General features: G+C 40.0%; 1 protein-coding gene across 1 annotated transcript; it reads left to right on the top strand.

Annotated features, from left to right (window-relative positions):
- Positions 1-454: 454 nt before the first annotated feature.
- Positions 455-10,753, top strand: adssl (adenylosuccinate synthase, like). Its single transcript, XM_080040723.1, has 13 exons — positions 455-709; positions 1,289-1,391; positions 2,152-2,220; positions 4,207-4,257; positions 4,337-4,403; positions 4,513-4,620; positions 5,143-5,224; positions 7,599-7,725; positions 7,824-7,978; positions 8,199-8,323; positions 8,479-8,576; positions 9,566-9,715; positions 9,846-10,753. Exons 1-13 carry the CDS (start codon positions 476-478, stop codon positions 9,896-9,898), a joined length of 1,422 nt encoding a protein of 473 aa, XP_079896849.1. The 5' UTR covers positions 455-475; the 3' UTR covers positions 9,899-10,753.
- Positions 10,754-11,438: the final 685 nt, after the last annotated feature.

Here is an 11,438-nt window from a genome sequence, read left to right on the forward strand (position 1 = left end):
TAAATAATAATGCATGGCTGATTCTGACCGCATTGTTAAAAGATGCTTTGCTACAATAGAGCACATTAACAATCAAATCAAATTACAACAAGCCAGTTAGTTGACCCAATGTTAACACATCAATTTGTGTGGTGAGTGTGCATAATGCATTGGATTTGAGCTGGTTAAAATGAAAGGTCAACAAATACTGAACAAGCTGTGTAGTCTGTCCAGACTCTGGAGGACTAAAGTGTAGTATTCAACTTAGTAAACCTCAAAGAAAAACAGTCTTAATAGATTAAAACAAAGATTAAATTGATTAAATTGATAACTGTGCAGGGTAGACGGTAGATTTTTTATCAAGGACTATAACATAACAGAGGTTTTGATACTAAGCAGCATTGCCATCTAGCGGCGAAGCTGCGGAAGGACACTTCCCGTGACGCAGAGAAACGCGGTAAAACGATGTTCCGGTTTGTAGCAGGAGCACAGCAGCATGGCATCTGAGAGCACCATGGCTAACGTTAACGGCCGGGAGACCGTGTCCCTGAACGGGGAGCCGGTGGTGAAGCGGCCCCGAGAGAGCGCCTCTCGGGAGGCTCTCCTCCGCGCCCATAAGGAGCCTCAGAACAAAGTGACCGTCGTGCTCGGGGCGCAATGGGGCGACGAGGGCAAGGGGAAAGTTGTGGACCTACTCGCAATGGATGCGGACATTGTGTGCAGGTGCCAGGTAGGCTACCTAACTACGCCGCCGATTTAAACTCACCACTAACACTCAAAATGACCGCTTCACACAATGGCGTCGTTGTTAAAACCTCAACGGGAGTTTGTTGTGAATCGTGACCGTTAGATATTCGACAACCTTGTGTCTGACCTCCCGGATGTGGAAGTGCTAAATTAATGCTAGTGGGGACTGCTGCTAACCCGTTAGGTTTTTTTTGTGGTGGTAGCAGATGTGTACTGAATCCAGCAAATGACCTCCGCTGACTGATAAAAGTATACGGTGTTTTTAATGGCACTGACCGAGCGGTGTTACCCTTACATACAGTATATGGTGTTACCCAGCTGTTCCTCTTCATGGTCATCTCACTGACATTTAGTAGACTTGTGTATTTCTTGTTGTCGTGTAACCGAAAACAACTAGGAAAAATCGTTACTGCACGTGCTGAACGGCGTGACCCCGTTCTCATGAAACAACAGGCGAAGTGCTGGACATAGGCGACCATGTGGCTTCGTATCTGTTGTTTACCTTTCTCTTATCAGACAAACTAGTGCGCACTAGCCAGCTCAATGTTTGTGTTGTTCGCAGGGAGGAAACAACGCGGGTCACACGGTGGTCGTGGACAAGGTGGAGTACGACTTCCATTTGCTGCCCAGCGGAGTGCTCAACAAGAAAGCTCTCTCTTTCATCGGTACGAGACCATTGATTATTATAATAACACTGTTTTATTTTGAAAAGACTTGAAGTTGGAGGGAAGATAAGGAGGCTAATAAAATCCAAACATCAGAAGCAACCGCCACACAGACTTATCAGTTGGTATGTAGGTAGGGAATTGGCCTGTGTATATATACAATACACTGTTTATCAGGTACACCCTATTTTATTTACAGTCTACAGGTAAACTTAGCCGAGAGCTATTACCTGCACTGCATCAACACAGGTGGACAAAATAATAGAAACCACAAACTGCACCTTTCGAAATTACCATAAAACTTACACCTTAAGAACTGAACATTTCAACTTTTTATTAAGATCATTTATTGCAGTGCTGCTGTTGCATTAGACTGTGTTTATTGCACAGAAGACGTAACAAGGACTGCACAAAGTTACACAAAGGGTTACTAAAGTTGACAACAAACCAAATGTGGAATAATTAACAGCCAGTGTAAATGTACGCAGTTTTGCTACAAGGCTCTGTTATCATAATCACCATTTCAATGTTAAGTGGTTTCCTGATCTCACACTTCCTGATTTTGGTAGCTACTCCCCCCAATAAAACCTGAAATGCTTAAAGAGAAAGCATTAAAGGAACAGTTGTTAGTGTAAGCAGATAGTTTGTGTTGTATAAATAAAACCTCAGTAGTTAGTTTGTCACTCACTAGAAATATGTCATGTGATAGTGCATGACGGTATTCTTTCATGATGACTGATGGTTCTCTCTTGCATAACAGGAAACGGTGTGGTGATCCACCTGCCCGGTCTGTTCGAGGAGGCCGAAAAGAACCTGCAAAAAGGCAAAGGTAACGTTTTTGGAAATACCAGTGATATTGCCTTATTGTCGTCTTTTAGAAAATATAATTTTGATAAACTTTGACAACCAAGTCAAACATGTTGTACTGTTCTTGTTTTTACCAGCTCAATATAATCTATCTTTCAAATCAGGTCATGTTTATCAACTGCTGACCTACATAAAGTTGTACATGATTTCATTCTCCTCTTGAGTACTGTTATGCATTTTTCTTTTGAGTATCAGCCCATTCCCCTCCAGCTGCTCCAACATGCAGCTGCTGGACTTACTACCAGCACAAAGAGGCATTAACACATAGCCCCTGCGTCCGCCTCCGTACACTGTCTCACAGTTACTTTTCAAATTGATTTAAATTTGTATTACTCTTTTAAAGCCCTGTATGGCCACTTACATTTCTGCTTTGGTGTCCTGGCACACACCAACTCCACAATTAAGATCAGCAGATGTGAGCCCTGCTGGTAATGCCAAGGGACAGGCTGATCGAAAAGTGCGATCAAGCATTTTCTGTCCATAAGTCCGAAGTCGCTTCTTACAACTGTTTCTACTTGTGAAAGAGTTTGAGTTGTGGTATTCTTTATTCAGTTTCTATCCCCATTTTCATTCTTATCTTATATTCTAGCGGTTCTGGTGTTACTTTTTAACAGGGTTAAGAAAAGTGATGTACACATTAGGGCCCGACCGATATATCGGCCGATTATAGCACATCTCCGAAAAAGCGGCATCGGCAAAATGGCCGCCGATTTTTTGCCGATTTTTATTTTTTATTTTAATTTTTGTTCAGTAATCATGTTAAGTGAGATGCATTGCTGCCCCGGAGGTAGCCATATAGCATATTAACAGCAGCAGCAGGTGTGGATTGATTCACACTTGACAGTTCCCAACACCAATAGCAGAGTCATTGGTCATCTCTTTACTGTTAATAGTAGTTGATATTACTATAGTTATTATATAGAATTTATTGTGCTTTATTGGAGGTCATTCAAAGACACTTTACATCAAACATATAAAATCATACTTATAGAAAAAGAAAACAAAATACAGACAAATTAAAGATAAGGTTTGGAGTGGAGTCCGGTGTAATTATGCTTTCTGAAAGAGGTGAGTTTTGAGTTGACTTTTGAATGAGTTTATTTAGTCTGAGATGCTGATGTTTGGAGGGAGGGAGTTCCAGAGGGTTGGGTGCAGTTACATAAAATGCTTAATGTCTGAGTTTAAAAATGCGTCATGTCACTTGAGACATATTTGTAACACTTTATTTTTTTTTAGATAATGCATATTCCAATAAATAAAAAGTTCCTGTACACCTATTGACAGTAACAAGTATTTATATATATTCAAGGGTTCAAAAAAGTAAATTTTTTCAATATATATTTATGGGATTTTTTTTTTTAAATAATCGGCCGATTTAATCGTTATCGTAATTTCTCAGAAAATAATCGGCATCGGCACCCAAAAATCCATATCGGTCGGGCCCTAGTACACATGCATAAATGGACATGTTAAAAATAAATCGGTGTCGGTTATGACACTGCTTGTGTCATTGGAAACATTCCATTTAGCTGCTTCAGGGTCCTGTTGTCCACTGTCCATGCTAGCATGTCATACTTAGTTATAACAGAGCCATTGCTCATGTTGTCAGTAACACCTGTGCTTTATGTCTATGAGAAGTTAAAATGTCTACTGCGAAAAAGGTCTACTGTGGCGTTGTTTGTATGTCACTTCAATGTTCGGAGTAGAAATATAATTAAGTTCCCTCATGAGGCAGGTATAACAAGTATGTGGTGTGATTTCTTTGCATTTGTATAAGAGTTGAAAATACACACGATAATATCAAAGGGGAAACATTCGGTATGAGTAATGTCACCTATTTGGAGTTGTCCCTCATACACAAGAGACCTGTAATGGCATGTATGATGTAATAATGACCGCTGCATACATTTTGCTGTGGTGCTCATGTCATTTATTGTATTGTGTGCAGGTTTACAGGGATGGGAAGAGAGATTAAAGATATCTGATCGTGCCCACATTGGTGAGTAAGCATGTTCTCATTTTTTAAATTTTGAATAAGAAGGAATCCTCTTATTGACAGTCCGTCTTGCTGCCTCTAGTGTTCAACTTCCATCAAGCTGTGGACGGCATCCAGGAGCAGCAGAGACAGCAACAAGAAGGGAAAAAGTAAATCTACTCAATAGTTATATATATTGTATTAATAGAGTGACTATTTACTATTTTAATAATTGTTCATTCTGATTATTAATCTAGTTTATATATTTTTTTTTTCCAGTTTGGGAACCACCAAAAAGGGCATCGGTCCAGCCTACTCCTCCAAAGCTGCTCGGAATGGCCTGCGCGTCTGTGATCTCGTCGCAGATTTTAAGGTTTTTGAGGACAAGTGAGTTTTTATTCTTTTCCCATTCCATTCCATTTCCTCGTTCTGTTGCTTTATCATCAGTGACTTCAAATGAGATGGGAACCTCAAATCAGTGTCTGAAGTCCCTATGCCAAGTTTAATATTTTAAACTTTGATAAGATTTTGAAACAAATAAGGATCGGGATGGTGAATTCGTAGTGGGCAGAGCATTCAATGTCCGTTTATTAATTTTTGGTTTTGCTATTATGACCAAAGAATAACCTTTTATTTGTGAAAATATTTTGAAGGTATGAGGGTTACCATAATTTATCACAATCTGCAGATGTCTGTCTAAATATCATAAATGAATGCTTCTGTAATTGTAGTGTCTTTATGTTGTCCTGCCACCAGGTGGCAACAACTGGCAGGCAGTGGTACACACATGAAAACAGCTGGCGTCATGCTTTCAGGCATCATATCATGTTGTAAAATTGATTTGTGGAGGTATGTGTACATACAGAGGGACGCACATAGACCTTAATGAACATACTCTGTCGTCTCCAGGTTTCGTATGTTGGCAGAACATTTCCTGACCATGTATCCCAACCTTAACGTGGACATAGACAGTGAACTGGCACAGCTGAAGGTGAGGAAAGACTCTCATTTAGAGCCAGGGAAAACTGTCATGGGACATGTGACATGTCACGTTTTGAAAAGCACAGGTCTATATAAATAATGCCTGAATTCCATTTAGTTGCTTCAGTTACATGGATTTTGGATGTTTCACCATCCGTATAGAGCAGGGGTGTCCAAACTACGGCCCGCGGGCCAACTGCGGCCCGCGGCCCGATTTTTATTGGCCCGCGGCCGATTTTAAAAATATAATGCAATATGGCCCTTTTAATTTTTAAATAATCTAAATGCACTCATTATATTACAGAGAAATATGTCCCATAAAAGAAAAAGAGCACCAAGGCCATCCCCGAGGACCCTGCATAATATTTTAATTTAAATTAATATTATTATGGAAAATCCATTTGTCCTTCTCCAATAGCTTCTAATTCATCTGACACAGTGTTTAAATTTTTTTTCATACAAAATTCTTCAGCTTTAGCCTCTTAATTTCCCTCTCAAAGTGCACCAGATTCATGCATTTCACTTTAAAAACTTAAAAAAATCTCCCGGGGGGGCATACCCCCGGACCCCCTTTGGAGGGGTGGTGTTACTAGAATCATTTACCCAAGTGTTTGAATAATTGAAACTGAGTCAGGCCTTCTGAAAAGCAGGTGAAGTTTACTTGCAAACAGCAAATGCAAGGGTCAAACAACATGTATCACAAGTGTAGCTTACATGATTGAATACAAAGATTGAACAGAAATAGCAGAGGTTTATATGGTCCAAAAAATAGGCGTATACACACTTGTTTGTGTGTCCAGGTCTTGCAAGGGAGATGATACAATTGCACTGATAAGTGCAATAAGTCCTTGGACAGAATGTGCTGTGTGTTTCACATCTTGATGTGACAAGGCAGTTTTAAGAAAAACATGTTTACCACAGTGTTTGTGCCACAGAGTTCAATGTGAGGTGAATAGGTGAATAGAATGAGCATTAATATGTTATACAATCATAGAGAAATAGATTTCGTTAACAGGTGGGATCTCGGCTGGCTACTATTTTCACCAAGCTGGACATTAGACGTAAAAGCAGAAAACACTGGGTGTATTAACCCATTGATGACTATGGCAATCTAGGATGCATGTCCTTAATGCCTGAGGGTTTTCTGAAAAAATAGTACGAATTGTCAAGTCTACCAAAACCTTAATATCTAAGCCTGTGTAGCACATAGAAACATGAAATAAAATACATTTAAAAGTTAAGGTTCACATGTTTTATTTGAACATGCTCCCTTAGCGCTTACAAACCAACAAATATTTCTAAAAATCGTCAAAATTAGATGAATTAAAAAATTATTAAATATTGTTAATAAATAGATGCAATGTGTTGTGTGATTTTCGTCAGTAGTCTATAGTAGACCTTGATTCTGCGCACCAAACGCCACTAACTGTTCTGTCGCCGACATAGCTGGCGTATTTTTTTTATTATTATTTTTATTTTTTATTTTTTTGATTGACATGATTTTCAGCAAACCACACAACTTTTGGGTGGTCACGTGGTCTTAAAAAAATCAACAAAACCCACCTCATGTGTATTTGAACCAACGACAGTGCATTCAATGCTGGGAATGCCATGAAAATTAGATAAAGTAATAATGCTGCACGATGCAGCATCAGGCAGGAGAGCCAATGTGGCATCGCGCAGCAGCCGTCATCAATGGGTTAATGGCATTTAATGTGCAAGTAAAGTGTTGCCGTGAAGAAGGATTACAATTTACGAAGACACTATGAAACTAAACATCAGAGCAGCTACATGTCCTGATAAATGTGTTATTTTTGCAAAGTGGCCCGGCCCTTCGTAGATTTTTCTGTATGTGGCCCTCGGTGAAAAAAGTTTGGACACCCCTGGTATAGAGCATCTACTTTGTCCAGAATTGCCTTTTGCGTGGACTTTATCCTGTGTACAGAAAGGTGGATTAAAAATGGTATAATGATGAAGTAAAGCTAGATTGCCTTGTTAAACATGCAATTAATCGTAACAGTATCAAATAAACAAAGCTGTAGCCCCTCCTCTTTGGTGAATGGTTCATGTCACATGAAGAACGATATCAACGTACAAATTAAGGTCATAATGTCAGCGTTTCCAAAAAGCTCTTTTTCGCCTGTTTTAATATAGGCAAAACAGAGTTTAGAAAGATCGGTTTCCCGGTAAGCATTTTTCAAAAGCTCAGTTTTCAGTGATCTAAACGCAGGGAAAATACATCTGTCAAAAACATCTGTGCGCGTGTTTATTGCTAAACAAGTTCAGTGTTTTCATTACTCAAGTAAACAGTCTTTTCATAAATATTTCGTTATAGATTCATCTAGAGTCGGTCTAAAGATTATTTTGTGGTTGCTGTGTTTCAGGCCTTTGCAGAGAGAATGCGCCCTCTGGTGACTGATGGCGTGTACTTCATGCACAAAGCTCTCACTGGACCCAGTAAGAAGATCCTGGTGGAGGGAGCCAATGCTGCTCTCCTGGATATTGACTTTGGTGAGTGAACACAGGCAGGGGGTTTGTGGAATTGAATTATGGAGATGGACGGCTGGCTTTGTCCCCCCCTGGGTTTAACACACATTTCTTCTGTACAGGGACGTATCCTTTCGTCACGTCTTCTAACTGCACTGTGGGTGGAGTGTGCACCGGCCTGGGCGTGCCTCCGTCATACGTCGGCCGAGTCTACGGCGTGGTCAAAGCCTACACCACCCGCGTTGGAGTCGGGGCTTTCCCCACAGAGCAGGATAATGTGAGTGAAGACACTGAAGAATCTGAAGCAGCATAATAGGGATTCAGCCGACTGTCTCTAGATACATGAATGTGTTAAAAGAGCCACGGAGTGAACACAGTATTCATTATTATTATTATATTATTATACGGCTGATTGTTAAAGGAAACAGTCCTTCAAAGCAGTAGTTTTTCCCCTCCACTGTTGACAGTGTGCACTTGTGTGGTCGCTCATATTGCAGGAGACTGGGGAACTGTTGCAGTCCAGAGGGAGAGAGTTTGGTGTGACGACGGGCAGGAGGCGGCGCTGCGGTTGGCTGGACCTGATTCTAGTCCGATACGCCCACATGGTCAATGGCTTCTCTGCGTAAGGAACCATCACGCCATTTCACCATACTGTGTCACCTGCTGATATTAATACTGGGGACACAGTTTAGACTTCAGCTCCATCATACAGGTTTTTCTGCGGTCATCACTTTTTTTAACAGAGTGGCGTGTTGTTGTTTTGTCTTTATTTACCAGGATTGCCCTGACGAAGCTGGACATTTTGGACACTCTGTCTGAGATTAAAGTGGGCGTGGCCTATAAGGTTGATGGAAAACCTCTGCCAAGTTTCCCTGGTAGGTCATTCCTACCTATCTAGATGTTATATAGATGTTCTCTTTGACTGCCCATTGCAGGACAATCTTACTGGATGTAATGGTCAACAACAAGCATCAAATAAGGTTTTAAATCTGTGATGGTAAAGCAGAAATTTAAGAGGCTGGAACCAGTGACTGTTTGACGTTTATTGATTGAATTAGACATTTGTTCATCCTGCCTGCAGTAGATGACTGCAATGCTAGGTGTAGATGTTTGTCACTTTTGGCCGTGATTAAAAATAGTCATGTGTCAGACTATCCATCAACCCACACATCAAGTATTAAAACCAGAAACATATAGGATTTGTTTACAAGTGAATTAAAATGGCTTCAACGCTCCCTAATGTCTTATTTCACATAGGTCAGCTTTTACTAGCTGGAACTGCTACAGCCTGGCCATTTGGAAATCAATTTTTCAGCAGATTTGAAGGCACATTTATCTCTCTGTTTGTCCCGCCGACTAGAGCAAATTAAATTGTTAGGCTAATGAACCAGAGGATGGTAAAACAACTCCTCTCTGTCTGCCTCATATGGCACTGCAGCTGCTCCCAGCCTACATGCTAACCCTGATCTCCCTCATACATTAATCATTTAAGAGATACACTTAGGAACACCACACCGTATCTGATTATAAAAACATGCGACTCTTGCATACAGATCACAGTTTCCAATCATGTCTTGTGAGCAGGGTATCCGCAGGGTCTTAAAAGTATTAAAAAAAGCATAAGATTGAATATTTTCAAAATAAGGCCTTTTGAAGTGTTGAACTAATTTTTCCAGGTTAGGCCATGGTGGTTGTGTGACAAAAAAAGCACTTTCTTAAATGTGTACAGATTTTCCATTGTATCCTTCCTACTTTTGCCAGTATGGTTGTGTTAAGTGGTTACCCTGGCGAGGAATCAAAAAATATTCACAAAACTGAATATTGTAATCTTTGACTGAGTGTTGTTGATGTGCTTCTGTTGCAGCCAACATGGACGTCTTGACGCGGGTGTGCGTGGACTACGAGACGCTGCCCGGCTGGTGCTGCAACACGGAGGCAGCCCGCAGCTTTGAGGATCTGCCGCCACAGGCACAGAAGTACATTCGCTTCATCGAGGACTTCCTGCAGGTGCCAGGTTCGTAAAAGAGGCACTTTATATTAAAAGGACAGAATGCAGCTAAACTCGTCTTATTCGCTCTGCCAAAGCTGCCACTCACATCTTGTCTCTCTCTCCTCTCTCTTTCTCTCTTCTCTTCTCATTTCAGTGAAGTGGGTCGGAGTCGGCAAGTCCAGGGAGAGCATGATCAAATTGTTTTGATCAGGCTGCAGGTCCTCCGCTCCGAAAAGAGATTTCAGGTTTTGTGGGATAACCAGAGGAATTTGAAAATGCAAACCCCTATCCAAAAAAAGGAAAGACTTCACCAGCATCGCTATTTGTTACACGATTAGTTGCTGCTTGTGCATCACATTTGTAGTAATTCTTCTTGGGTGTCATTTATGCATTCCACGATTTTTTTTCTATATTTATTAGGGTGTTAATTTTTAAAAAGAACCTGGTTAAAAAAAATGGGTCGATCATTCTTTATTCCATTCCACAGTTTATCTTTTTAGCATTTGAGGCTAATTAATTAACCTTGATTGATATCACCATTTTAGTCATTGTTTTTACACACATGTGACGAGCCATTGATGAACAGATGTTAAAAGCCTTTGTATTGCAGGGTGTCACAATAGAGCAAGAGACTATTTTCAGGCTTTGTAATGAAGTGGAGGAATGATTGAAACTTGAACATAACTTTTCTATTGTAGCATTTTAAAACACTTTAAAAACGTGAAAGCATCTCAAATGTTAAGCCTGTAACAATATTTTCATAGTGACGGTTGGTCATCATGAACATAGTGCTTTTTAAAATGATCCTAAATCACCACAAAGAACATGATTTTGAAATTACGTTTGCCTCGTTATAGTTGAGGAACTTCAATGAAAACCAATGTGTCTGTGTGTGTTTGGATGTGGAAATTGAGAAGTTTGTGTAGATGTAAAGAAAAATGGCCGATCGGCAGTAATGTACCAAGAGAACATCTCAATGTTTCCTGTGCCATTTAATTCGTTTTGTCCATAATGTAAAAGACTCTTAACTCTGCTTGCTGTTATGAATAAAAGGAAACTGTAACATTAGATGTTGTCAATTTTTATTATTATTCAGATTTAAGTTAATTGTTTGGCCTATATAATTCTGGAAAACATGCGTTTCTGAAGGCAAGTCAATTGTTTTCAGGTGTTGATGTGAGATGTAAATATGTAGACATTTAACATTCATGTTACAGTACTTTCCCTCATCTCTGGCCGTTGCTGTCATGTTGATGATGAATTGCACTCCTTTAAGGTGGAGTCTGCAATTCTGGAGAATGCTTGTCAAAAATCGTCAAATATTTCCTCACAATCCGCTACCTGTCTGGACTGTTTGCACTGGAGAAACAAATCCAGTGTTAACAGTACAGACTGTGTAAACAGGCATGTTGCTGGCTATGGTAGGCCCCTTATTTACATACCAGTTTGCAGAGCCTAGGCTGTGTGTTACCACCATTTTTCAACACAGTATGGACAGGTAGTGGGTCATGAGATAGTACAGTGGATATAAAAAGTCTACACACCCCTTCTAAAATGCATGGTTTGTGTGATGTAATAAAAAGGAAACAAGATAATCATTTCAGAACTTTTTCCATCTTTTAATGTGTCCTATAACCTGGACAAGTCAAAGAAAGACAAACTGAAATCTTTTCAGGGAAAATTAGAAAAACTAAAAATACACAATAACCTACTTGCATAAATATGCACACCCTTAAACTAATACTTA

Source organism: Ammodytes marinus, assembly GCF_949987685.1.
Source record: "Ammodytes marinus genome assembly, chromosome: 14".
In the NCBI taxonomy this organism is placed as follows: domain Eukaryota; kingdom Metazoa; phylum Chordata; class Actinopteri; order Uranoscopiformes; family Ammodytidae; genus Ammodytes; species Ammodytes marinus.

Excerpts from the sequence above, each read along its gene's own strand:
- adssl (XM_080040723.1), top strand. The coding sequence starts at position 476 with ATGGCATCTGAGAGCACCATGGCTAACGTTAACGGCCGGGAGACCGTG. Across the intron at positions 4,258-4,336 it reads ATCTGATCGTGCCCACATTG|TGTTCAACTTCCATCAAGCT; the intron begins GTGAGTAAGCAT and ends TGCTGCCTCTAG. Across the intron at positions 8,577-9,565 it reads ACCTCTGCCAAGTTTCCCTG|CCAACATGGACGTCTTGACG; the intron begins GTAGGTCATTCC and ends CTTCTGTTGCAG.